At 45.9% G+C, this 27,570-nt stretch overlaps 4 protein-coding genes across 13 annotated transcripts in view; 2 read left to right on the top strand and 2 right to left on the bottom strand.

Moving 5' to 3' along the window:
* The window catches only part of ELP1 (elongator acetyltransferase complex subunit 1), a 33,297-nt gene extending 31,046 nt beyond the window's left edge, over window positions 1–2,251 (top strand). For all 4 annotated transcript variants that reach the window (XM_087742074.1, XM_087742075.1, XM_087742077.1 and 1 more), the window contains 2 exons: window positions 687–765; window positions 1,742–2,251. In XM_087742074.1, coding sequence (XP_087598200.1) covers window positions 687–765; window positions 1,742–1,809 — 147 coding nt within the window. In that variant the 3' untranslated portion in view covers window positions 1,810–2,251. The remainder of the gene's footprint in view (window positions 1–686; window positions 766–1,741) is intronic.
* Window positions 2,252–2,398: 147 nt separating this feature from the next.
* LOC104022646 (actin-like protein 7A) lies at window positions 2,399–7,073 on the bottom strand. Its single transcript, XM_087742079.1, has one exon. The coding sequence runs from the start codon at window positions 5,596–5,598 to the stop codon at window positions 4,366–4,368; it is 1,233 nt and encodes a 410-aa protein (XP_087598205.1). The 5' UTR covers window positions 5,599–7,073; the 3' UTR covers window positions 2,399–4,365.
* A 137-nt stretch (window positions 7,074–7,210) lies between these two features.
* On the bottom strand, window positions 7,211–18,449 carry APTX (aprataxin). Of its 7 annotated transcripts, none has more exons than XM_087742081.1 (8): window positions 18,299–18,449; window positions 16,893–17,029; window positions 15,895–15,941; window positions 13,334–13,663; window positions 11,799–11,858; window positions 8,847–9,073; window positions 7,889–7,992; window positions 7,211–7,588 (listed from the first exon to the last, which is right to left on the bottom strand). In XM_087742081.1, the coding sequence occupies exons 2-8, from the start codon at window positions 17,020–17,022 to the stop codon at window positions 7,434–7,436; spliced, it is 1,053 nt and encodes a 350-aa protein (XP_087598207.1). In that variant the 5' UTR covers window positions 17,023–17,029; window positions 18,299–18,449; the 3' UTR covers window positions 7,211–7,433. The 7 variants fall into 7 exon arrangements, with proteins under 7 accessions (XP_087598207.1, XP_087598208.1, XP_087598209.1 ...); XM_087742082.1 differs by lacking the exon at window positions 18,299–18,449 and adding an exon at window positions 17,535–18,251; XM_087742083.1 differs by lacking the exon at window positions 18,299–18,449 and adding an exon at window positions 17,700–18,250.
* Window positions 18,450–18,596: 147 nt separating this feature from the next.
* Window positions 18,597–27,205, top strand: DNAJA1 (DnaJ heat shock protein family (Hsp40) member A1). Its single transcript, XM_087742080.1, has 8 exons — window positions 18,597–18,881; window positions 19,067–19,244; window positions 20,425–20,529; window positions 20,629–20,856; window positions 22,285–22,399; window positions 24,390–24,505; window positions 25,091–25,191; window positions 25,924–27,205. The coding sequence occupies exons 1-8, from the start codon at window positions 18,750–18,752 to the stop codon at window positions 26,140–26,142; spliced, it is 1,194 nt and encodes a 397-aa protein (XP_087598206.1). The 5' UTR covers window positions 18,597–18,749; the 3' UTR covers window positions 26,143–27,205.
* Window positions 27,206–27,570: the final 365 nt, after the last annotated feature.

The raw sequence follows: 27,570 nt of genomic DNA on the forward strand, positions 1-27,570 counted from the left end.
TTTAGGCCTGATGGTTGAAGTGTTAGCATAGCTTTTATGTACTGGAGTAGTGGTTGTCCGACCTGGTGTTGTGAAAAGCTACCAGACTGGTCAGCTTAGTCTGAACCAGGATATCATAAGGAATATATTGCAAAAAGACGGGTTATGTCAGGCTTCCAAGCTTCAGCTTCATGCAGAAAAAGGAAATCATGAGGGATGCACTTAGTTCCCTTACAAAGTAAAAGTCTTTAATAAGTAGATTCTGAGCATTCATGGTGAACATGAGATATTCCCCAGTATCTTTTCCCTTGCTACTGATTAGCAAGACTCTAAGGACAGACTAAAGCTGTTCTATGTGACAGGGAGCTGAGACTCTCAAATGAACTTTAAATATTTCTGGCACCGTAATGGAAGTAGTCCTGCCAAGTCATGACACTTACAGTGCTCGGAAGAAGTAGGTGCTGGGATAAGGCTTCTGTGTCCTGAGCAGCTGTCCGAAAGCAGTTCTCTCTTTCTGCCTCTGTGTTAACTTTTCTGAGACGTTACTGGGCTTTGATCACATATCGCTGGTCACTTTGTACTGTGAGGTCTCCTGCAGGCAGCTGTTTCTGCTTCTGGAGACTAACAGCAGAGGTTTTTTTGTAGGTATCCCTGCTCTTAGCTTTGCTTTGTGCAGGTTGGACCATGGGTCTTGCTTCTTCATACAGGTCCTGGGACCCAATTCAACTGCAAACAGCATTATGGCTGCCTATCAGCAGAAGAGGATGGTGACTCCTGTTGTACAAGGTGAGTTGAGGCTCTGAGTCAGGTGTGGGTGTGAAATGTCAGTGAGGTTCAGCGGGCTTTGAGGCTCTCCAAGCATTGCTACCTGCCAACAGTTGTAGCATTTATTCAGTTGTAGGAATTTCTTGCTTTTCTTTATGGTGTACCCTCCCACCTTGTGGCCAGTGAGCAGCCGCCTTAATAAGGTTTTATTTGCTCTGAAGTCCTGTGCTAAAACTACTGTCTGAATTGTGCTCCTGGCTTCCTGTGTGTGTAGTGTCTGTCTGTTGTGAGGGAGTTGGAAGTCTGATTTCTTTGGGAATGTATTAGATAATTCTGCTTGTAACTTACCCGCTGAATTTTTCTGTCTGGCTTTGGCAGCCAGGCCAGGCTATTGACCAGACCAGGCTGCAGTCTGTCATGGTACTTTGCCATCTTGAAGTCCTTCCAGCTAATACAAACTTAGGGCTGAGAGACCTAGCAAGGGCTGATCCCATCTCCCCTCTTTCTTCCCTCTTCCCCACCAGTCCTACAGTCTCTTCCCCTAAGTCCTGAATGGCCTGGAGAAATCCTTTAATAAACCTCTAGATGCAACCTGGCTATTGCCACATGCCAGGGCTGGCTCCAGAGAAGACCTTGTGCCTCTTATTCACACTTAACAAAGCCAGCTGGCTGTTGTGTAAGATGTCCCAGTTACTGGTGAATGAATGGGGTTCTGCTTTCTGACATTGATTGTTGCCTCCTTGTTCTGAACAATAACACTGAATGGAGAGGGGACTTGATGTGCCCCAGAGATTTATTTCTGTAAGCAGTTCTGCTGGGTCACTTTTCCATGCAGGCTGGTGATCAGTCATTAAAGGCAAATGCTATGTGTCAGAGACTTCTCGGTGTCCTTTGATAAAAGTGAACTAAGTAGTTGACAGCTCCTGAAGAAACTGATTGAAAAAAAAAAATATTGCTGTTACCCTCTGTTCTGACACTTGTCCTGTTTGCCTTTCAGATCCAGAATTACTTATTCCACCAAAACTCAGTAAAAATCTGCAGTGGAAACTGCATCTTCTCCAATAACTAAAAGCCAAGGAATCGCAGTGGACTCTGAACTGTAACTGTTCGTATAATTTCATTACACCTTTACAGAAACCATTGTTGTCATGGCATTTCTGATACAGTGTTCTCAAGGCTGTGCAAGTGAAAGGTCCCTCCACCTGATGCAGCTGTGACTGTGACCTGGATGGCATCATGCTAATGGGGACAGCCACTCACGTCCCACCGCAGAGGTGGTTTGTGAGGCTGGGGAGTAGCAGGGTGTGCAGCTCTGAATGCTGCTGGTTGAGTCCAGCATCTCCCACCACTGTTCCCTCCCTTCTGGATGAAGCAACCCCACCAGTGCTGGACTGGCTGTTTTCTCTGCCATCGCTCCATTCTGTGGATGGTACCTGCCATGATGACAGGTCACATTTTAAGCTGTTCAGCCTGGTTTAGAGATCTCACCAGTAAATCTGTACCAATAGCAGATTGTTGTAGTTGCTAAACAAATGAGTTGTGTTTTTTCTGTTGAAGCGGGATGTTGGTAATACCAGATTTTCATCAGAATCGCTTTGTTACATCAGAGTGAACCCTGCAGTATCAACAGCCATTACTGTCCCGAAAGCATGCCCATTCGCATCAGGGAGACCTTGGGTAGAGGGAAACATGAATAAAACCGGGGGGTGGGGGGGAGTCGGCATTACACACTGCTGGGTAATACTATCCAAATTATCTGAGTTTAAAGATCAGCTAATGCTGCTGTATGGCACTGACAGAGCAGCAACTGTACCCTGATTATGCTATGTGCTACTGCAGAACCATTTCAGCTGGAAACTGCTCTAACCTCATAACTGAGAATTAGGTTTTACCCCAAAATACTACTGCCGTCTGACTCGAGAAGTAACAGCAGCAGCGCTGGAAGGAGAGGAGGGGGACAGGCTCTGCAGGCGAGGCTGGAAACCCTTTCAGCCGTAGCAGCCCCCCTCTCCCTTAGTTAATCTTGGCCTGGCAGCTGCTGTGTTCAATGCAAGCCATCTCGGTTAGGTGCTATGGAAAAATGCCAGCACAAACAAGGCGCTTCCTGTCTGTCGGAGGTATCCAATGACCCAGCAATGGGCTGTGCTCTTGCTGCACGGCATTAGCATGTGTCCAGCGCTGCAGATCACTGTTTTTTGTGATGCGAGAACTCCATCATACTGGGGTGGCCATGTGGGCTTGTGTTGTATGTGCCATACTGGCTTGGGGGTGTTGGAGTGGAGTGGTAAAACAACCCTTTGTCAGTGTTGCATGAAGCATTCGAGTGGTCTTATTTCCAGCTGTTCTGAGTTACGTGGCCTGTTCCAGGTGGTGTGGGGATGGCTTAAGCCTGTTGTCAAGTACTGTGACTACACTGGAAAGAGATTCTCCAAGAGTAAAGCCTTGAGACGGCAAAACGCATGAAATGCTGTACAGGGTAGGAGTGTTTCACTGGATCTGGGTCTTCAAAATGGTAGCAGGACATAGTCCAAGATGAAATACAGAAGCTGTCTTTCAGATCTGGAGAAAGGGGTGATGAGGGAGTCTGCGGTCCTCTCCAGGGTATGGAGGAACCTGGCCCCGCAACTGAAATGTGACACTGACACCACTAATTCCTGACATTCCTCATCTGATGCCAGGAAATGCTGAGGTCTTGCGCAGCCTAATCTATTGTCTAGAAAGAAATTCCTTCTTTAAAGAACCCAAGAAAAGGTAAAACTACTGCCAGCTTACTGAGGATTCATGCTTGTGCCTAAACACAGCAGTTCCTTTCGTGCATGCATACGGGTTCTGCTTTTCCGTCATGGTGATGGTCAAAGCTGAAGACCCTGTGGTCTTGGACATGTTTTCCTGTTCCCCCATCAAGGCAAAATCACTTTAAATCTGCCATCCAGGTGGAAGACCAGTCTTCTAAATCATTCATGTGGTAATTCATCACTGAACTCCATTGTCTTCCCCTACCCCTCTCCCTCCTGGGTCAACTTTGACTCAGGAGCAGTAGAGCTGGAAGCAGCCCCTCCTGTCCGTGAGCCTGCAGGGCGTGTGTCCTGCCTCCTGCCTCCTGCCTCCCACTTCGGCAGTTGCTAAACCTTAGATTCTTTTCAGCAGCAGCCAGGAGTCTGCTTTCCCCTGATTTCTACCAGGATGCTCTTTAGCTTTCTTAGTGATGCATGTCATCTTGAAATGTATTCTGCCTTAGCTGCTGCCTTTACAGACACATTGAATTTGCTCTTCTGAGTTCTGTGGAGGCTCTTGCAAACAGATGCAGTTATCGGGAATTGAAGTAAGCCATTAATGCAGAAATATGGAGTTAGCTTAAGAAATGTCCCAATTTCTGAGGAAATGTGGCTGTATGGAAGCCTGATTCTCTCATTAGAGTAGAAGTTTGTCACCTATCTGCTGTCTAGCTTCATTAAATACAAAATAAAAAAGAAAAAAACTTGTTTCAAGCACACAATATCACAAAAATAATACAGCTCCAGCAGAAATCTCTTAATTACAGCAAGGGGGGAAAGGGAGGTGCTCTTGAATTGATTCAGGTACCCTTTGACACTGGTCTTTCCAGGGCACCCAGTGTCTTCCTCAGAAGCACTTCTTAAAAATGCAGGAAGGGCCACATTCCTCATATTCACTCCTGTAAACCCAGAGCTCCTGGAAGGAGTGGAGGGAGGCCAGAATAGACCCACCAATCCAGACAGATGACTTTCTTTGAGGGGACGCAGCTGTGATGAGCTTGTCACCGGGGCACATCCTGGCCAGTTCCATCTGGAAGCGGTCGGCAAAGCCCTCCATCACAGTGCTGCCCCCACACAGCAGGATGTTCCCCACCATTTTTTTTCTGACGTCATCATCGCACTTCTTGAGACAGCTGAGTGTCAGCTGCACGAGCCCTGGCTGCTGCAAGCCGAGTAAGGCTGGTTTGAAGAGCGCTTCGGCACAGAGGAATCTCTCCTTGCCTAGAGTGATGAGGTGTCCATCTGGCAGCTCATAATCCATTTCTTGTTCCTGAACAGGCAAACCCAAGTCCTGTGTAAGGTCCAGAGAAGTGTAACAACAGTTCTCTTTGAGATCCTGTACGATGCTTAGCTGGTGTTCTGTCAACGCGTTTCCAGACTCATTTAGTAACTTCATGAGATAATGTGTGATGTCCAGGCCGGCGTAATCTACTCTCCCAGTGATGCTACGCATAATGTAGCCTTCATAGATGGGAACCACGTGCGAAGCGCCATGGCCACTTTCCACCACGAGAGCTGAGGTTTTTCCATAGGAGTACATGGATAAATGGGGCTGGTAGGCAATGTGCATGGCAGGCGCGCGAAATCCCTCAAACATCATCTCAGCATGTCTCTCCTTGTCAGTGATGGAACACAGGGGAGGCACTGACACCAGAACAGCGTGGTCCTCTGGCTGAATCTTCATCTCCGTCTGGAAAATACGCTCCAAAGTATCTTGGACACCGTTCCAGTCCACCACTATGCCATGCCTTACTGGCTCGATGAGCGTTAAGGGTACGCTGCTATTCTGAAGCTCTCTTCCAACAAAGGTTTCTTCTCGATTGCTCCCAGTCTCCCATGTGGGCTTACCGACTGCAGATGAAACAATGCAGGAAGGCCACGGGTCCCCTGCAAAGCCACACTTGAAGTAACCTGTGCCAATGTCTACGACTACTGCTTTGGTTTCCCTCACGGCCTTGAGGCTACCCTTGGTCGCAGATACGCGGCTGTCCCTTACAGGCGTCAAATGGCTTGCGTCCGCTGCTGCCATCCTTCCAGACCGTTCCCGTAGCTGTGACTTCATACAGCCAGTGCTGGACATGCTTCTCGGTATCACTGCCCTGCCACCACTCCACCTGGGGTCAGTGCAAGCAGCAAAGGCGTGCCTGGAGCCCTGCTGGCAGTGGCTCTACTGATGCCACTGGCTTATGACATCACACATAGGCTTGCCCCTCAGAAACCAGTAGTCTGCATGCAAGTGTGTGACAATTGTGACTCAGGCAGCTGCGCACCGTTTCTGTATAGAGGGATTGCAGGTGTTTGTGCTTCTCTTTGACCTGCTGAGAGGTGCTAAAAAACATGACACCCTCCCCGATGTGACAGGCCGTGGGGCATAAACAGCGCCTTTCACTGTGGAGCAGCGTGGCTTTTCTTTCTGGCCTGCGTCTGCCATGTGAGGAAGACCATGGTTCTCCAGCGTTTGCAACTGCTCTTCGTCCAGAATAGTTCCTGTCACGAAGCATCGGCGGTGCTTCACCCCTGGGGCCAAGCAAAGCCCTAGTTCGACTGTGCCAAGAGTGAATCCCTAGGCTGGCTGTGCTTTTGTCATTGTTTCTCTTTTTTTAAGTTTTGCTTTCTAATTTAAGGCATAATATTAGTAATGTCAGCAAAACCTGAAGTGTGACTGGTGTTTGAAATTAGGCCACAGCCAACCCTTACTGTCCCCCATTCCAGTACAGGAACGTCGTCGTTCTCTTCCAGGAGCAACAGGTCGCTATTTGCCCCATCAGAGCATGCAATAACACGCTGCTGCACGGGGGCACGGAAGAAGAGGGCACCCTCTCCCCACAGAGTATGTGATCAAGAGTGACAAGCAGCATTTTCCTTGTGTAACAAAAGCTCTGTGTGCTGTTTTACTGAAAGCCATTTCACCCAGAGGGCATCTTACTTAACAAGTCAAAGCTGGGCTTAGGATGAAATTGAACCCTGCAAACCAGTTCTGGACCCAGAAACAGATTTTTATTACTACTGCTCTGCTGCCTATCTGAGAGTTCACATCCTGATGACAATCAAATGATAGAGGCTCACCAAAATCCCAACACGGAGAAACAGGGCAGCGTTAAACCACACAATTTCTGTACCAACCTCAACGTATACAGTCAAACAACTGCAAGCCTTGATAGTTTATTACTCTGAGGAGCAGTAAAACTGGTCGTTGCATGTTATACAGGTATTTTTATATATAAATGATTAAATACATCCTTGCACGTGAAAGAGATAGGCTGCCCCTCTCAGATCCTGAGCAGTGACTACCCTGGCACCCTGGTGAGGGCAATGCCTGCTCCACAGCTAAGGACTGAGTTCAGCAGGACGGAAATCGCCGAGCCATGCTGTGGCACAGCGAAGTGGGGACGCTGCAGCCGACGCTCCTCCCCACGGCCTCCTAGCACATTCCTTGGACAGTTTTGCCGTCAGCCACACCAGCCTCTGCAACATTATCACTTAAGAGAAACTTCAGTGATAGGCAGAAGACATCAAGAGAAAGACCTCTAAATCACTGTTTCTTTACTTTCTCAGTAGAAACCCAGAACTGGGCTCAATGCCTCAGCTTCTGAATTAAAATAAATCCTTTCATCCCACCACAACACGTCTTCCAGACTTTGGTTCACATACAGATTAGTGTAGCAGTACCACAACACAGCTGCAAACACACCTTCAATTTCAGAAGTCACTTTATTTTATGTTGGGTTTTTTTTGTTTGTTTTGTTTTTTTGTCGAAGCTATTACAAAGTTGGCATGCTGCTGTTTCCAGGCTACTTTTCCCCACGTTACATTTGTCATTCCAGTTAACAAAAACCATACATGCCCACTGACATTTCAAGGTCTTTGCGGTAGCCTGAAGTCTGAAGACAGGTCCTAAGATGATTTTTTGCAAAGTCATTTTGGCCAATGTTTCCTGAGATGTTCCTTTAACTGTGGGATAGTGGACAGCTGTTGTTTGCAACAATGGCATCTGAGGGGCAATTTGAGAAGTTCAGAAGCATGATCTTTCACCATCACTTTTCCCTTGCTTCTCACCATCTCTATCACATCTGAAATAAAATAAGAGACAGGAGGTATTGGGACCATGTAGCGTCACAAAACACGTGACACTGCAGAATCTCTGCGCACTGCTTTGCATGCACAGCACGTCATCGCTGCATTCTAATTTAAACCAGTCACAAAATTCAGTTGACTTTTACTTAGTGCTATTCCCCAATATCTGAAGTTACATAAAACCTTTCACTTATGACAATAGAATTTATGGCTCACACATTTGTTTAGGAAAAAAGCCCAAAGCCAGAACACACAAGCAGGATTACATGTTATGAAATACCTTTTCTAATCATTACCTTGAGAGTTTAAGAAGTAGTCTGTAGTAAAAGAGTTCCAGTGCTTTTTGGTTTTCAGGGCCGGAGAATCAAAATCCTGGCTAATTACATGCAAATGTAGCTGACTGAAACAAATATATTATGTAGATAAGAGAGAAGAATAATGTTAATGCTTGAAGTTCTTTTGCAGTAGTATCAGTTGCAAACATGATTCAGCAGAGTCAGACTGCTGGCCTTATGGCTCAGTTATCATGTTCAACCCATAGCCCTGCGACAGAGGAAACCCAGTCTGTTCTGGAAGCGCTGTCTCATGCCAAGCGCTTCAGTTAAACGGTCAAGGTCACTAGTCTGCGTATTCCACTGGCCCCTAGCTGCAGTCTACATTCCTGCTCGTTTCCAAAAAGGCAGAAACAGTGGTTTTAATAAACCAAAGGTTTAAGCTTTGTAAAGCACCTGAATGGGACTTGATCAGTGACTCCCGATTTCATCCAAGAACTGGAGGACAACTTAGGAACACTGACTGCAACACCTGCAGGCATTTGGACGCTGTAACATCTGGATTTATTTACACACAAGATTTGAATCCTTGCTCAGTAGCAGGCAGGACTTGACAGGCTTAAGAGTCACCTCTGATCCCGGATCGGTGCGCTGGGAGGGGGGATGCCCTAGCACTTGGCCATTGGCAGCGCTGCCTCTTTCGCTGGGATGGGACCACAGGCATACCGTAGCCCAGCTGCAGACCTCTGCTAGGGGAGCCCACAGGCACTTCCCACCCGGCCCACGACGCCTGCGCAGCCCATCGGCATGTACGCAGCAGCGCGTGCACAGCTGCACCCAAAGGACTTGGACACCAAACTGTCTGCAGTGTTTAGGAGGGTACGTTGTTCTTCAGCAATGCCAGATCACGTTACGGATTTAGCCCCAAATCTGTATAACCGGAAGAACAGGGTCTCCACCTGATGACTCATCTAGGACTCACCTCATACTGGGGATAGCGTGGTAACCCAGTCTGAACTCCAGACTCTCTCTGGCAGGGCACTGTTCGATCACTTTTTGCCCAACTGCATGCATATGTTCCAGGAGCTCAAGATGGTCCCTGGTGACCACCTTCAGGCTTGAAATGGGGTCCCACGGTAAGATAAGCCAGTGGTAACGTGCTTTGGGATATTTGTCCTTGATGACTACAGTCTTTTCATCTTTGTAAACCTTGCAAAACAAATAACTAGATTATTCACGCAATGGAGGTCAAATATCTTATTCCTATAAGCACTATATTTAGTGGATTGAGATGTTATCCATCTGCGCGTCCCATTGCGGTTGCAGAAGTCCCTAAGCACACGTACGTGTTGCCAGGGCAAATGGGACTGCCAGGAAAAAAGCCAGGGAAGATTACTAGATGGGGAGAAATGTCAAGCAGCACAGCATTCCACTTCAAGGAGGACTTCTGCTGGAACTAAGCTGGTCCAGGATATGCTCCCTCTTCCATACCATGTGCCAGGCAGCTACAGAGAGATGTTCCAGCATCCCTCTTTATACACTTTAAGGAAAAAGCTTTCTATTCTTACATAGCAATAAGTTAACCATTACTACAGGTGGATATGAACTCTCCTGAAAATCACCTGGACTCAGATAACAGTGAGGTTTGGGAAACTCTGGTTCCACCAGGCTACGTTCAAGCTTTGCGGTCACTGAAACAAAAATCACGGCACTGTGCTCAATATAGAGCATGTAGGAATGCACTGGGCTGCCTGATACTTGGCAGATTTCTGGAGCGAAACCCAAGTCTCAGAGGTGCTAGAAATAGTACGCTCAGCGCTGCAGACCTCCTCCAGTGTTACAAAGACAAACACATTCAAGTTCAAGCTATGTCAGTTCACGCTACCCACTGTGCTACTTTGTAAGACCGCTCACAAAAAGGAGAACAGATTCCTGTCTACCATGCCCTTTCTTCCCGTTTTCATTTTGTTTTGCCTTCCGCAACAATTTGATGCAGCTGATGAAGAGAAACAGTAGCAAAGCACATGGAGAAGAGGGGGGACAACCTGCCCCCGGCAATAAAAATCTGGTTGGGTTCTGAAGCAGAAACTGTGTGCTGTGTCTCTGATCTCTTAGTGGCGCGTCTCTTGGTGAGAGATGGATGATGTCTTTGTCATCTTTGCTAATTATTCTCACATGTTTATATACAAAGCTGATCAGTCTTGCTCTACAGGAAGGAAAATTAAAATTTTATCAGCGCACAAATCACAGGACTGATTCTTTCAGCAGCAAGACTGGCTGATGCTGTCATATTTTTATATACACACATTAGTGTCTGCATATGCAGCCAGTGGGAATGGGATCACGATCAAGTGTTTTCAGAAGAAACAAATATTGCCATTTATTTAATGTTTGATTAAAAAGCAAAGGCACGAGTTCTATTGGCTGTGTATTTAGTTCAGAACCACAACTAATAAAGCTAACACTAAGTCACAAACAGTTATTTGTGTTCTAACATTCAAAGAACAGTTTTAAAACCAGCTTATCTTTTGGGTGAAGAAAGCACTGTCTTTCATATAGCATTGGTAAGTGGTATATGAAATTCCGCTTAAGGAACGAAGATTAAGCTTCATGTTTAAAAAGTAAGCAAGTATTTCAGCAGCTTTATCATTCCCCATAGAAAGACTCATTTGAAACTGCTGGCATTTCCAGGAGAATGGGCATCCAGTTCTCCTACAACTCTACGCAGTTCAACACTTCAGACTTGAATTAAAAAAAAAAAAAAAAAAAATCAATCGAGAAATAGGGACCTTCTTACTAGTTATGAAGGAAATTATTTTCAGCCTGAGGGTGATCACTGGGTGACCTTCAAAGGTCTTTTCCAACTGAAATTATTCACTGATTTCAAGAACCAAGTATCACAGGTGTCTGTGATATCCATCCTCCTGAACACAGACTCTGGCTGAGAAGTACAAAGGGAAAAATACATCTCTAATGTATGGCCACGCAGCAGTCAGCCAGCCAAAACCCAAGCTAAATGGACCCAAGCTTCAGGCCTTCCTCTGCCAGACAGTGGAATAATGATGGAGAGCATTCTCCCTATTTTGGAGCTGAGCTAAAAAGCTTCATTTTGAGAAGGAGTTTTCTATATATTTGCCATAACTTAAAAATAAAATGAAAGTAGGTTCTGTATATGGATAGGGAAGATTCTCTCGGGGCTCTCTCAGAATACAGTAATGAGGAAGTGTGTATACACAGCAGCCACAAAAGACATTTGTCAGATTTCTGTGTCTTGAGTCCGACCTCCCCAAAAGCAGGCAGCAGACGACAAAAAAAGAGCTCAAGCAAAACCATTATGCAGCCACAGGGAAGCAGAGGGAGGGAGGTGCATCTGGAGAAGGTCAGAAGAAACCACCCAGGAAATTCCTGTTGGCACAAAGGAAGCGGGAGGAGGAGGAGGAGCCAGGGTGCATCCAGTCAGCTGGCACAGAGGTGTGGTGGTTCAGTTTGCCGGAAACCAGGAAACCACACCATGCTTGGGAACAGGGCAGTGCTGGCTGCCGGAAAACAGGAACCTCCACTACTTGCTCGGCTTCAAACGACACCGCCGTTTTAGCTGGTTTCCCTGAGGAAGCAAAGCAACTGCACTGCTCGCCTGCTCTCCCAACAACCTTTTTGAAATCTGTTGGCCAAATATGACAGTGTAGAGAGCTCGAAGATAATTAAGATAATGACATTCTGCAGAATCAGTATACTAGAGATTCCCAAATTAATGCTACTACAGGGAGAGATGCAAGTACAATTCAGCCCTTATGCGTAAGATAATGAACTCCATTGGTTAAAGGTACTCCACTGGTTAATTACATCATTAAAGTAAACTGCAGAAGGAAGGAAGCAAGCTCATTTAACGGTGTTAGACAGGAACTACCGTAAAGTACAAGTGTACAGCTCTCACCTGCATTTTTGGATCTTGCATGGAGCTCTTTAGACCCTGACTCCAGTGTCCTAAATGTTCCTAAAGCACAGAAGGAAAAAAAACAATTTATAAGAGAATTAAGAATCCAATTATGTGTTTTAAAGCATTCAGTTAAGTACTTTCATTAGTATACAACAGTAAAATAACAACTGAATGACAGCTGAATTATTTCCTTTCTATAAATGCCAACACACCTGCTCCAACTGCCCACACAAAGCTACTTTTGAAAACTTTTAACAAAACTTTTAAATAAGTCTTTCAAATGTTGGAAATTTAACAACAGGGAGCTCTAGATCTGTTTGAATTTAATAATTTGCATACATATATCATGGCACAGTTCTTGATTACTACTGGTGACATTATTTTACTAAAAGACCCTGTGTTTCATGGATCACAAGGGCCAAAGGAAGCACAAGTCCATTAACTGTCCTATCTCATGGTGCTCCGGATAGAACAAAGAAGTGGTTGCAGTGTGTGGCCCTACTCTTAGATATATTTATTTTTTGATACTGTGCAAGGAGTGGCTTGTACAGAAAACAAGGCACAGAAAGATCAAGCCAACACTAGCAGATACCTCTGAATTTGGTTACTGAACACCTAATAGAGTGCACTTTTTTCAACATAGATAATGTTTTACGTGTTCAGATCACTTCACAGGCATTATCAATGATGATCATCATCATATTTAGAGGAAGATGTTCAAACATTATTATAGGGCTGACAGAGAAATAGCGTAAATCGTCTTGTCTCCCTGCTCACACCACCACAAATCTGGCCCTAATATAACTGGCCTGAGTTCACAAATGAAATAAGTGGTCAACCCACCACAACCTGGGACTGACATTTTGTCCTGAGGGGTCTAATTTCTGTGCCTCCTCCTCCAGCAACTGTGCTGTTGTAGTTCAAGATGTACTAAGCAGTCTTTTATTTTGTCCACATCAGCAGGGCTAAAAACATCCTTTCAAAAGATTTTGGCTGGTAACACTCATTAATGTAAGCATGGTTCTCTCATAAGGAAGGATCAAAGCAGAAGGGGGGGTGGAAAAAAGGCAATTAAAAGAAAGAAAAAGAGGGTCAAGTTGTTCCATTCACTGTGCGTAAGCTTTTAGATAACCATTGCTCTACTCGTAACACAGAAGATTTCACCTCAAGAGCCAGCACAGTATCCTCGTGTGACTGCAGCTAAACTGAGCTCATGTGGACTGTCCTTCTAGCAGAAACTGCAGCAGGAACCAGAGATTAAATCCTCGCTCGCTACAAGCGAGCCCCTTCACGCACACTCACCCCCCAGCTCAGGTTAGATTGGGTCCCAGGTAACTTTCTCAGGACTGGGTGATGTCAGGAGCAGTCTTTGCCTCAGCGCATGTCAGCTCACATGCTCTGAATACTCTTGAGGATCTGTGTTCACCTGACACCTCCCCATCAGTAGTACCCACAAAAGTAAAAGGCCAAAGCCCTGATGGAGGAGACAACCCCAGGAGAAACAGCACAAGCAGTAATACCAATAGACTTGCCTTTTTGCTCGAAGTTCCTTCCTGTGGAGAAACACCAGTATTGCTTAGCTTGGGATTTGCAGAACTGCCTTGTGTACCCACCACCTCCATCTTCATTGTTTTTCTGGGCACAAGCTCTACATCATCATTCTCGCAGGAGTCCTCCCATGGCGTCTTGTTCGTTTGTATTTTCTCTTCTGCTTTTCTAACAGTTTCCCCTGACTCTTCAGCAAATTGCACCATGTAGGGGTAAAGTTTATTAACAACATGCAGAACCTGGCCTGGCTTCATTTTCACCTCTTCATCCTTGCCAATATTCACGAGATCAACACTCGTTGGGTTGACTCCTATCTTTGGTAGGGAGAAAAAGGGAAAAAAAAATAGCAAATGGTGTAACTGGAATTGCCAACTACCGCTCCGTTGTCCTGGAATATCACTATCATGGAAAGCAAATGCATTTTGTATTCACTGCACCACCTCCTCACAGCGACCCACTCTAGAGGACCAGGGAAGCCTAACGCTGGAGACACCTCTCTACGGCCCAGTCTGGCAATCACAGCTGCCAGCACACAACCCGCAGGGGCACGGTGTCACAGGGACCCCACAGTTCTGTAGCAGCTGGCTGCAGAGTTACAGCAAGACCTATGCTGCACTTCGCTCACAAAAATTAACAACTGTTAAAATAACAGCCTTAGTAACAATTATTTCTGAAGAGTAACAGTAGTTTTAACAAATTATTTCAGTCCAATCATCTTCAGAAAGTTTCCTGTTTTCAAACTATTTCACTTTCTCTTTCTTCTCCTTTTTAATACATTTTGTTTTCTGTTTCTACCAAATGCTGTCCCATCAACACACAGGGATCAGCTCCTTGCTCCATTTTTTTCTTTCCCAAGCCAAACGTGATAACCCTTCTCCAACTCACAGAAGACTCTGTTCAAACACAGTGATGCTTGCCTGTTCCTTCAAGAGGCTAAATCTCTCTGTCCATCTCAGCTTGTACAAAGTATATACCAGCCTATCTGTATTTTAATGCTTTTATTTTCATTTTGCATCTTACACTTACACAAAACCAACTCTATTATTTATTCTGTTCTAGCAGAAAATGAGGACAGCAAGGTCAAATTTTTACCTGCCTCTCCCATTGCATCAATTTACAGCTCTACGCAACTCTAAAATAATTTTCCCCTCAAAACAGTGTTTTAAGGACTGAGAAGTTACCTGAAGTAGCTGATAATTGAAAAGCAACACACTTTCCTCTGTCTCAGGCATAACTGGTAACACAAAGTGGCATGGGCAACCTACAGTGACTGCTTGATAGACAGATTTTGCCTGATCATGAGGGTGACCCTAGGGAAATTAGGAGTCTCCAACTTCAGCAAAATGCTTTTGGTTAATGTTTATACATAAAACAAGCTCTAGGAAACCAGCTCTTCCCTGTGACTGATAAACTCTGTCACAGAGTGTTTCTTTAGCTTTGTCACCGTGATACCTGCCTGCTTCACAAAATGGTACTGTGCATCTCATCACTTGGTATTCACTGCGATGAAGCACCCACCTGATTCCAGCCAGGATCTCCTCAGCCTACAGTGCCGCAGTTTCACTCACGTCAACTACAGATCACATCCCCTGGGCAACATGCTATCAAACAACTGATCACTGGAACCCTGTGCCGCACACAAATCACCTGGGCAGCAACTCTAGAGCAGGCAGCAGAAACATGCTAGCACCCACCACCAGAAAGTATTCCCATCCCTGAGATTCCAGTAACACGGTATTCAAATGGTGGCTAAGGCTGACTTCTGTGAACAGCTGTCTGAGAGCTTTGCCAGATTCACCAGATACCGGTGGGGTCCCTGTGCATACTGAGCTCTGGAGGCGTTTTGACGGAAGCTGTTACTCCTCAGTAGGCAGAACACATCGATGTGTTGTCCACCCATGCTGATGCTGCGGGTGCACATACATGCCCCAGCACCTGAAGCCCGAGAATTTTCCCTTCATATTATCTCAGGGATACTGATCCTCTTAAGTACGAGAGAGTAGGCCTACAACCATCCAGTTAGCCACATGAGAATGCCTTGAGTGCTGTCTCACATCCCATCCCTTCCCAGAGGTGACCACACCTTTGGCCCTATCAGCCATCAAAATAAAAACCTTCCACAACTGACCAGTCTCATTAACACAACAACCAATTTCACCTTAAATGAAGAGCCGCCTCAGCTTTAGAAGTTTAAGGCTCAGGAGGCAGATCAGCAAGCTTAGGGGAAGAACTCTACAATCTCCCAAACACAGCACCTGGAAGAACAGGTTGAGGATTCACAGCAGTGTTCCCTGGTGCTGCAAGTTGGGCTGTCTGAGACTGGAGCATATCCAGAAGGAACAGTGCAGTCTTTCCATTGAGGTACACAAAAGAAAAAGACAGATCCCTTCTGAGGACCACTCGCTGTGCTCTCCTTGGTCATAAAACAGCTTCAGGCCCTTCAGACCCGGTGATCAGCATCATCACTTGCAGCATTTGCGGAGTTTGAGTACAACCACCATCCCTATAAGTATCAGAAATATTGTACACCCATTTAAAAACATACCTGCTTAACTGTGACATATCCCTTGTTACAGTCTGCTTTTAACTGAACTGGAAAGAAAGAACAAAGTGTCACAAAACAGCGCAAACAAAAAGGCCAGCACTCTGCTGAACCACCCCTTGCAGAAAACACTCCTGTATTTTAAGATCTGCTGCCTTCTGAAGTTGATCTCTGTGAATGTACACAAAGAATACTTCTGCCTCGTCCTCTGTTTCCAGGACCACAGGTAAAACGGAACCAGCTCATACACTGAGTCACACCTGAATATTTCACATCATGGATCAAAAATCACTTCAGAATAAAGGTGAAACCTGTGGAAGTCTTCTACAAGTTCTTGCTATTCTCACCAGCCCTCTGTGACAAGGCATGGAGCAGGACTGTGTCCAGAGGGAAGAAAGATAAGGCAGGGAAGATGTGAAGGGGGGTATTTTATAGATCACAGATATTTTTATATATTCTCTCAGTGCATCTATAAAATAACAAGTCATACTTAAAATCAGTTGGTGAAAGACTAAAGACTAGGGAGATGAAGCAAAAGCAAGAGCGTAGGCAGTGGAACATGACTGCAGGCCTGGGGACTCGTGCTAAGGCTCAATGCCTTAGTTTACGAAGATGAATTTCCTGTTACTAGGTGTCTCCTCTGATTTTTTAGGACCCAGAGATCTCCATAGGTGCTTATAAAAAAAAAATGTGATGACTTCCAAGAATCAGGCAACGCTATGGACCATGCCGAGAAGACAGACCATAAGCCAGTGACTGCAGAAGCAAGCCTAAGGAAAGCCTGCTTAGATTTCAAGGAAAAACTGTGATTTCCCATTTAGACCGTGCTCAAAGCAGGCTTATGAATTAGGCCAAAACATTGGTCCAGTAGCTTCACTGTAATTTAACCAAACAGAAGAATGATGTTTACTGGTAAGCATGAGTGCTGTACTTGTATCTCACACTCTTCACTACTTTGGCTGCTGCTCCATGTAGAAAGAGGGATCTGAGCTAAGCCTTACCTTGCTTCCGTGAACATTTCTTATCCGTTATCCCAGTCTCTGGGCCACGCCCAATTACCACTGCTTCCAAGTGTGGCAGTTTCATTCGCTGACTGCATTTCTCCTTCCCCACGAGCCAGCACACACGCATCACTATGCTATAGAGCAAAACAAACAGCATGTTACTAACGTGCAGCTTCCCAGTGGGTCACCTTCCTGTGGAACAGGATCCAGGAGATTCTGCTGCCAGCCCACTCGTTAGCCGATTCCCTTCAGCTAACTGGGTTCATGTTTCTGAAATTCAAGGCAAAGCACAGCATTAACACTAGCATAATCTACAAGCAAGTTGCTGTTGAAAGGGCAATCCTATTTACCTTCTTCTACATCACCACACACTGTCACATCCAGCGATCATATATAGGATCAACAGTGCCATCCAACAGAAAAGCCTACCCACAAAAAAAGTGATTTGTTTCCCACTGAAGCAGAGTTGATTGGAGACATTAACTTACCCACCAAAACAAAGAAAGCGGCAGAAGACTGAGAGGGTGAGAGTGGGGGATAGCTTCATCCAGCAACAGTCTGCAGATGGACCATGCTACGAAACCAGGCCCTCAAGTTTACAGAAATTTGACCCCGGACAACAAAGATCCCACACCCTACCCCTGCTTGCTGCTTCTCAATTGGCTTATAAATTGTTTTTTGCCTTCTGCACTCCTTCTCCTAGCTCTGTGGTGAGCTTATCCCGGTGGAAAGCAACCCTCTGTTCCCAGTGCAACACCAGAACTGTCACAGACTCAAAAACGTGAGACGTGCGGTTAGGCCCACCCGGCTGCGCCTCCCGGTCGGCCTGCGGCTCCTCAGGATGGGCCCCCTCCACCGCTGACTACACACCCCGCCTCAGGGCGCCGCCTCCACGCCGCACCACCCGGGCGGGGGCCTGCCACACGGCAACGACCGCCAGCACCAGACGGCCGATGCAGAGGCGAGGGACCCCCGGGGACGGCCGGGAGCACCCCAGCCCCGCCGGACCCCTGCCCGTGGCCGCACGGCGGCAGTTACCGGCCGGCCGCGCCGCAGGCCTGCAGGGGAGCCGGGCCCTGTCCCCATGGCAACGTCGGGCCCCGGCCCAGCCAATCGGCTGCTGCAACGTAGCACCCCCCGCCCCGTGACCGGCAGGCCCGACGCGCGGCCCGGCGCAGGCGCCCTGAGCCCGTGCGCTCCGCGGCGGGAGCGGGAGCTCAGCGCATGCGCGGTGGTGCGGAGCCGCGCCGCCGCCAGGCCTGCGCGGTAACCCCGCCCCGGCCGCGCCAGACCGACGGCGGGGTGGGGGGGGAGCGGGGGGTGCGGAGCGGGGCAAGGAACGGCCCCGCTCCGGCAGCGCTGGGCGCGGGAGGTGCCGGGGGTAGGGCCTGCCCGGTACACACCCGTAACGCGAAGCAGCGGCACCGGCTGCTGCTGCTGCTCCCCTCTGGCGACGGCGCGGCCGAAGACGCCACTGAGCGCCCTGGCGCCCGCCGAGCGCCTCTGCCCGCCGCGCGGGGCAGGGCGGGAGCCACCCACCCCCCCCCCCGCCCAGAGCATGCGCCCTGCTCTGCGCGACCGGTGCACGCCGGGAGCGGCGGCGGGCGGGTGAGCGGGGCCGCGGAGGGGCGGCGCTGATTGGCCAGCCGCCTTCCGCCTCCCGCCCCTATTGGCTGCCCGTCCTCCAAAGCCCGGCGGGCGGCGGGGCAGGACTTCCGGGGCGGAGCGGTGCCGGCTCAAAAGCGCCCGGATGCGGGACCGGCTCGGAACTTTCCAGAAAAGTCGGGATCGGCGCTGGGCGAGGAGCCGCCGCGGGGTGCGGGACCGCCCGCTGCTCAGGGGCCGCCCTCCGCCATGGTGAAGGAGACTACCTACTACGACGTGCTGGGCGTGAAGCCCAACGCCTCCGCCGAGGAGCTGAAGAAGGCCTACCGAAAACTAGCGCTCAAGTACCACCCTGACAAGAACCCCAATGAGGGCGAGAAGGTCGGCGGCGGGACGGGACGGGACGGGACGGGGCTGCGGGGCCGGCTGCCCCGGGGAGGGCTGGCGTGGAGGGCGAGGGGAGCGGCTGGGGAGGGCTTGGCGGGAGCGGGAGGGTGGCCGGGGGCGGGGGGCCGCTCGAGGTTCCAAGGCCCGGCTGTCTGAGGCACGGGGTATGTCTCCCGCAGTTTAAGCAGATTTCCCAAGCTTACGAAGTACTGTCGGACCCAAAGAAGAGGGACCTGTACGACAAAGGAGGGGAGCAGGCCATCAAAGAGGGTGGCTCTGGTGGTGGTTTCGGGTCACCCATGGACATATTCGATATGTTCTTTGGCGGCGGTGGGAGGATGCAGAGAGAGAGACGAGGTAACGTGCCATCTTCCAACACTTTCCCAGACTTTACGGCGCGATCGCTGTGCTAGACGGCATCAGAGCCTCTGAGGAGACTGCCGTAGGTGTAAGACTTTAAATAGCCTTAAAATGAAGTTACGGGCTTGATCTCACAATCGGAGGAGACTTTGTCCCAAGCCCTTAGCGCCTGAAACGGGCAGGGGAGGGCATTTGGTTCATACGGCCGTAGTCTGGTCTCTTATGCATTGTCTCATGTTAATAGCTAACCAGATTTCGTGTTTGGAAAGCCTTTAGCTGAGCATAAGCCCAGCTGCTGGTAGACTGAATAGGAAATGAAACAGTAACATACCTTAAAATGTTTTTTCAACTAAGCCACCATAAGGGTAGTGTCTAAATGTGAACGTGGGCTTTAGTTGCAAGTAACAATATCTAAATAAGATAGCCAAATCAAATTCAGTCTGTAAAATCCCTGTGCTGTTCAGGGGAATTGAGTTGAAGCTGCAGTAAAATGCTGTTCAGATATTACAAGTCCAGATCAATCATGCTGGAAAAGGCTCTAGTGTTAAACTGGTTAAGAGTAGTGCTGAGCCTATCACTTTTTAGTGTAGACCTGGTGACAAAGGGAAGAAAAAAGGGTTTGTATCAAAATGTTACAGCATTGTATCAAAGTATTCCTAGGAAGCCAGAACCTGGTATCCTTCACAAAATTAAGCCTGCGGTAGCTAAAGTTCTAATTAATTCCTGAGTGAAAATTTAATTACTCAATTCAGTTTCCAGAAAGTCCCCTGATGAGAAAAAAAAGTACTCTGCTGGCTCTAGACAGCGTCTCCCACTTCCTTGTAGGAGACGCGTTCAGTCATTTTGTAAAAACTGAAGTCCTGCATTATAGAACTTAAATGTCTAAGGTTCTACATATTTTGTTTCCGTTATTATTTGTGCTTTCATAGAGTCTCTGACTTACTCTAAGACAGAAATGTTACTGACAAAGCCATTAGAATTATTACTTAATTTGACATCAGATAGGAATTGCTGTTAGCTATTGACTGATAGCAGAACAAGATAAAGCTATACTAAAACAGGATGTTAGAGCTCATAGACTTGGTTTATCATGACTTGAGCATAGCAACATGGGAAGTTTACTATTACTTGGAGGCCAAGCTTTCAGACGTGAGTAAATATCTGTTTTCTTTTACAGGCAAAAATGTGGTCCATCAGTTGTCAGTAAGTTTAGAAGATATGTACAATGGTGCAACGAGGAAACTTGCACTGCAGAAGAATGTCATATGTGACAAATGTGAAGGTAACTGTGAAATTGAAACTAAACACCAGTTGCTTCTAAAGCTTTCGGGTTCTTTCTGGCAGCGCATAACCGTCTATCTCCAATTTTCATTCTCATCAGGTCGTGGTGGTAAGAAAGGCGCAGTAGAATGCTGTCCTAATTGCAGAGGAACAGGCATGCAGATCAGAATTCACCAGATCGGGCCAGGAATGGTGCAACAAATCCAGTCCGTGTGTATGGAGTGTCAGGGGCATGGGGAGCGTATCAGCCCCAAGGACCGGTGTAAGAGCTGCACTGGCAGAAAAATTGTTAGAGAGAAGAAGATACTAGAAGTTCACATTGACAAAGGTGAGGTGTCTTACTAAGATGAAGTGTTGAACTCGGATGTACTGACTGACTTTACAGCACTAAAAGAGAAGCTTTAGCAAATGCATGGTGTTGATTTGGTGAGTAACACTGCTGAATACATATACAGTAAAATTGCCTGTTGCTGCCTTTGAAAGTAGGAGACTTGGTTTTAGGGAAGGTTGATTGTTTGCATCTAATACGTGTGCACATAACTAAGAATGAATTCTGAAACCTGCAGTATTGTAAGCGGTGAATTATTTTTTAACAACCTCATAGGCGCAAGTCTTGCTCAGGTAGCTGGACTGACTAAAATAAAGCTCATCACTTGTAGGCTCAGCTTGCCTAATGAGTTTTCCCTGCCTGTAGGGAAACCCTGCAGACTCCGATCACTTCTACTGTGTTTCAGTGTGAAGGGGAACCAGGTCTGCTATAGTAATAGGGTGCAGAGACAGTGCTAAGCCTCTCATGCTTAGAACTGTTTGCTACGCAACCCTGACAGTGCTGCTCAGTGCAGGTACTCTTTGCCTGGCAAAATACAACTCGATAACACAAACCCGCACAGTGATGGGAGAGCGCAGTAGCGTTCAGTGACAAATGCATCTCTGTTGAGGAGGCTGCTCAACAGCTGGTGGGAGAAGTCTCTGGAGTAGTGCATCTTGTAAGGCAGAGCAAGCTGACAAGCACATGACTTCTACAGACTTGTGCCTGATTATCACCTGCAACTGTTGTATGTGTAAGCACACTTTATGCAATGCCTGAATTTGTTTTTAACAGAGAAAATCCTACAGTAACATTAAATATGATGGCTAGTAGGGATATATTACTGACATTTTAAACAGGGAAATCACTGAAGAGTTTTGTTTCCCTTCCTTATAGAAAAACAGACTGTAAGCTAGTGTGAGGCAGCTAGAATTTTTGGTAGAGAGACTTTAGGGGGGGTGAACTGGGTTTCTTACGTGATGATTACAGTCCTAGGGAAAGTACTCTTGCACTCAGCAGGCACTAGATCATGTTTCATAAGTAGCTCTGCCACATATATTTTCAAACTGAAGAAGCTGATTGGTCACTTGCTCTCAAAATGTGTTTTGTATGCAGTGTTTTTGTTTTCTTTTTAGTGCTTGTGCATATAATGAAAGCTGTTTTGATAATGTTTTCCTTAAGGACTTTATCCTGGCAGATGGCTGTTTTGCACTGCAGTTAAGCTTAATGATCTTGAGACATAGTTCAGGCTGGCACAACTAAAATCTGTTGAACATGTGAGTGGATTAAAAAAAAATTATGAATGCTTGAAGCAGAGTTTGTGATGTTCTAATTTAAAGATCCAGAGATCTTCTGATACCAGCTTGTGCCTATAAAAATATTTTTTACTGCTGCTTTTCACTTAAAAAAATGAAAAACATTTGTTTGTTTCTTTCTTTTCTGCAATAGGAATGAAGGATGGTCAGAAAATAACATTCCATGGTGAAGGGGACCAAGAGCCAGGACTAGAGCCAGGGGACATTATTATTGTCTTGGATCAAAAAGACCACTCTGTATTTACAAGGTAAAAACTCTGGAAGTCCTTCATGTTAACTCCCAAGTTGCTAGTCCACATGATTCCTTGGTTGCCACTCACCTTTTATCTACTGGAAATATCAGTAGATAGGATCATGTGGCTGGAACTCACCTGTGAGTTTGTTTGGGTGGCCAAAGGAGCATTGAGGTGTGCAGGAATCCTGGTGCAACTAGTCACAGCCACTTGCGTTCTAGCAGCATGAGGTATCCTTATGTGAGCATTGGCAGTGGAAGCGGGTGGAAGGCAAACAAAACCAGCTACAGTTATTAAGAGTTTACAAATCTTGAATTTTAAGAACTCTTAAAATGTTGAGATTTTGTTTAATAGATGTGAATATTTGTGATTATTTCCTTGCTCTTTCTAGAATAGCATTTCATCATTTACCTCAGAAAATTACCATTTAGTGTAGGCAGCTGTTCATTGCCCACTTGGCTTCAAGGCACAGTAAACTTCAGGTGTGTTCGCTTTTCCTCAGGGATCTTATTTATGACAAACTTACTGAATATAGCATGCACCCTTCTGACCGAAGGTGGTTTCCCACACTTCATTTCCTGCCTGAGTGCCCTGGGCAGGGTAATGAGTCCTGTGTGTTCTTTCTTGCAAAAGCAAAAGTGACTCAAGATCATTGACCATGCCTCAAGTGTTTCATGTTACCGGACAGTACTGCCTGGTGTTGCAAGTCTCCTTGTTTCAAGTTACTGTTTGTGGAATGAGTCTGTCCAGTACATTTTGGTCCAATTAAAAGCAACACTGGTCATCTTGCAGAAATGTGTTGCACTTGGTGTTTCACTGCTTCTGTTCAGAGCAGTAACAAGGGAATCAATAGATTTAGAAAAAGCATTTGTGTCAACACCAGCCACTGACATTGTACTTGTAAATAGGAACGGTGAGTCAAAGCTTCTTGGGAAACCTGCAGCTGGTCTGCCTGACTGTCCCGTATGGTGCTGAGCTCTGGCAGTTGGTGCCGGAACTCTATGCCAAAGAACACTGAGCTCACAGGTTAAGAATCCGTTCTGTTCACTTTGGATAAGCTTACTCAGCTGATTTTTTTCTTAACTTCCAGTGAAACCAGATACTGAATTGGCTATGCCAAAGGGACAGTCTGGGCCAAACTGTTTGCATGGTTACCTGGGACTTGAAGTCGCAAGTCTGCTGGCTTATTTTTGTCTGTCTTTCTGCCCACTGCCTTCAGTTCTAGTGTCCTTAGATAACCCTTGATATTAGTGGTCTTGTGGGGTTATGCTGAGGTCATGCTGCTTCTGGGACAAGTGGAATGTTCCCTCTCCTGTCAGAGTCTAAAATTAACTTTTTGGGCAAGGCTCCTTCCAGAGACCTTTTAAAACAGGATGAGTGAAATAACTAAGTTCTTTGAATAGGCTGGAGGATTTTGTAGCCCTTGAACCTGCAGTGCATGCAGACATCACTAGCACTGCCATATTGAAGTCAGAATAAGCAATTAAAAACAATTACGTTATCTCTTCCAGATACTTCTTGGTGCTTTCTAGAAGGTACTTTCATCATAACCCAGAGTGGCAATCACCTGTTCAAACTTCCCTAGTACCAGATGTTCAGAAAGCAAGTGTAAAAGAATAATGTAGAGCTAGCTGATGCACTTAAAAGTATTAATCTACATAAAGGAAGGGATTAATTGTCCCAGTTGCAATGTTTAGGAGGCTGAGAGAGAACTTCTTCCTGGAATTGGGAAGGGGGCGGTGAAGTGAAACTGAATGCAATTGAGCCTTTCTGTATTTATTTATTTTCAGTAAACACTTCTACACTTTGGATAGCTAGACTTGATCAGGAATGGCTCTCAGCGTGGGTATCATTCCTGTAATTGCTGGCTTGAGGTGCTGCTTCAATTAAAAATTCTATTAAAATTACAGCTTTATTGTCCTTGCCAAGTTGAATCATGAAGTTGAGTATGATCCTTTCACTGCTTCTCCCTCTCTGTGACTGTTTTTGATTGGTTCTACCTTAGACGAGATGAAGACCTTCTTATGTCTATGGATATTCAACTGGTTGAAGCACTATGTGGCTTTCAAAAGCCTATCACAACGCTGGATAATAGAACTATTATTATTACCTCCCATCCTGGTAAGTGTTGATTTGCTTTCTGCTAAAATTCCAAGCATACAGTGAATGCAAGCTGCAAGTTTAAAGGAACAGAAGCATCCCATCTTGATGTACAATGGATGTGTGCTGGTATCAAGCTTTTTTCCCTAGTCTTTGCAGTACAAATCTTTAAACATAAAAGGGTTTTTGAATAGCAGCCAGCAGTAACTTTCTCTTTGCGTGATATAGTAACAGACCTTACCTCATGGACATACTTGTATCCTGAGGATACCTCATGAGAATTGAAGGCCGTGGGTCTCTGAAAACCACTTTTTCAGCCTTGGAACTGATGGAGCACTTAATAAATTTGTAAGTATGCTTCCCAAAGGAAGCATAACAAGGTTACAAGAATGTAATGTAGACGTAAACCTGCTTTCCTACTCAGAAGTTACCAGGCAGTAAGTCCCTATTAGACTAGTATATATTGGTGTAGCTGTTCAGCTACAATGCAGAAGGTTATGTAAATATTGAAGGGAGTTAAAATTAAAGCTGCTTCTGTTGCCTGCATGGATCCCTTCCTTTATTTATTTGGTCGTCGGGGTTTTTTTGTTTTTTTTCTTTTTTTAGGCCAGGTTGTCAAGCATGGGGCTATTAAGTGTGTCTTGAATGAAGGTATGCCAATTTATCGCAGACCATATGAGAAAGGACGTCTGATCATAGAATTCAGGGTAAGTGGATCAGCTTACTTCCATGGCACAGTTCAGCATGGAATAGCAATCCAAAATTTAACCTCTAAGCATTACCTCAGTCAAGAAGAGATACCAGTTGTCAGATGTCGTGGTTTGGTATTTGTTTTTGACAATGGTGAGAACATGTAATTCATCAAACAGAACAAAGAGAACAACAGTTCAGAACAAAGAGAAAACTTCCGGAATGCTCTGTGCTGAGAGTACATTAAGTGCCAGAAGAATTTCTTTGGATACTTGGTGAATTTCCACTTGCTTGGCATGTTCTTTAGTTTCTGTCATCCTGTAGGAAGGATGGATTAGTAACTTTCCTTGTGCTGGAGCAAAGGAGTAGGCTGGAAAATGAGCTGACCTCTTCTCTGGAGAGATGCTAATGCTGGGAGCTGTGGCAGCAGGCTGTCTGCTACAGGTTTATAGGAGATTCAACCATATATCTAATGTTGATATATCAGGTACTTTGCTTCTAGGATGATTCCAGAGGGCAGCCTGAGTCAGAAGAAGTGTTGGATAAGACTTGGTTAAGTGGCCAGAGTTAGAAGCTAACTTCTTGCAGGCATTAAAAAATAGCCTGGTGATGTAGATAAATTTTTTTAAGCGCTGGGTTTAAGTCATCTGTGACGATGCAGCTGACTTTGGCAGATGTTTGACCTGTAGTGGGATGGAAAAAGGCCAATTCAGGGACACTTGAGTAACCCCAGTTCTTGATGATTTCAGGTGAACTTCCCAGAGAGTGGCTTCCTCTCCTCAGATAAGCTGTCCTTACTTGAAAAGCTGCTACCTACAAGGCAGGAAATAGAAGAAACTGAGGAAATGGAACAAGTGGATTTAGTGGACTTTGATCCATCTCAAAAAAGAAAACACCACTATAATGGAGAAGTCTATGAAGATGATGAGCATCACCCTAGAGGCGGTGTTCAATGTCAGACATCATAAATGGGCCAGTGAATAACTTGTGATGCTTGTTTTGTATGCATTAGTGGATGAGTGAAGGACTACAAGCAGTTCACCCTCACTTCCTGCTATTTGTTGTTCTATCCAGCCATAGTTGTTTCTAAAAGCATAAAGAAATAAACTAAGTAATCAAACTGACTTTGCAATTTCTATAAAGCTCCAGGATGCAAACTCAAATGAAGTTGATTGCACTTCACCCCTGCCTCTTGGTCAAGAAAACTCCCTTACCTGCTTGTCTTTTATTCCAAGCCTTGTAATTCCTGTATGTGCAATTGCCCAGGCTTAGACTAAGATTCTGTGGTGTTCTTTTTAGGAATTCTAGATCTTATACTCTGTTATATGCACAAGTACTTATAATTCATGGTAAGATATAGTTAAATTTTGTACCAGTTAGGATAACATGTAATGTTTTGGGCTTGTACTGGTGTTTGTTAAATAGGGACTGGCTGTAATGCAACCACATAATAATGTGAAGCTGACAAGGATGTGGTCAATCTTCACAGGCCCATTAAAGTCATGCGATCCACAAGCTCTCTGAAGCTACTACACTTAAGGTCAAATAGTCCCTTCTTCTGCCAGCTTTGGTCCTGACCCTGGAGCTAGATGTGAAGCTTGCTTTGGTTCATCGCTGACTACTGTTTGGCTGTTGTCCTGCACCATACTGCCTATAGAGCCAGTGGTTGCTTGGCTGCTGCAGGACCTTCCTTCGCTACCGCGCATGAGTAGAAACCTCCAGGCTTTATCAGCACACACGCGGTTTGGAATTTGTCAGCCTGCTGGCATGTGAAGCTTGACTTCCACCTTGATTACCAAAATCAGATACCCCTCAGTGGTGTGTCGTGGAAAGCAGTACCAGCCCTGCTGGTGGGCATATGTGAACCTGCAGAGGAGAGAAACTTGCTGTCAGTGAATACAACCAACTGATGCATCTAGGATGTTCTGAAATTAATGTATTGTGTGCATTATTTTAAGCTGACTCTTGAAAATTCTGTATGAATGTTCTAATTATTGTAGATGAAGCATTTCCAATATAATTACAAAATTGTTCATTGCCTCTTTTCTTAGACCAGATGTTGGTTTAAAGACACCACCCCCTTCTTTTTAGACAGCTATTCACAGAAAAATCTTAGCAAAAAACTTCTTTCAGAAAATGTGCTGAGAAGACAGGTCCAGATTTAACCTCTAGTGTGGTAGTTTAGTCTCGTTCTACCATCTGGCTTGGGACAGAGCTTACGCTTTTCATAATGCTTTGAAGCAAAAGTGTCACGAAGGGAACTCGGTTTTTCTTCCTGGAAATAGCTGCTACATGACAGTATGTATGTTGTAACTTGAATATCTGGAAACTGTTAAGTCTTAGAACTAGTTCTTTCAAGTGTTAGGGATTTCATTGTATTAAGACAGCTGGTACCC

The sequence above is a fragment of the Nipponia nippon genome, unplaced genomic scaffold, assembly GCF_047370975.1.
Source record: "Nipponia nippon isolate SJK-2023a ecotype South Korea unplaced genomic scaffold, ASM4737097v1 scaffold_8, whole genome shotgun sequence".
NCBI lineage: Eukaryota > Metazoa > Chordata > Aves > Pelecaniformes > Threskiornithidae > Nipponia > Nipponia nippon.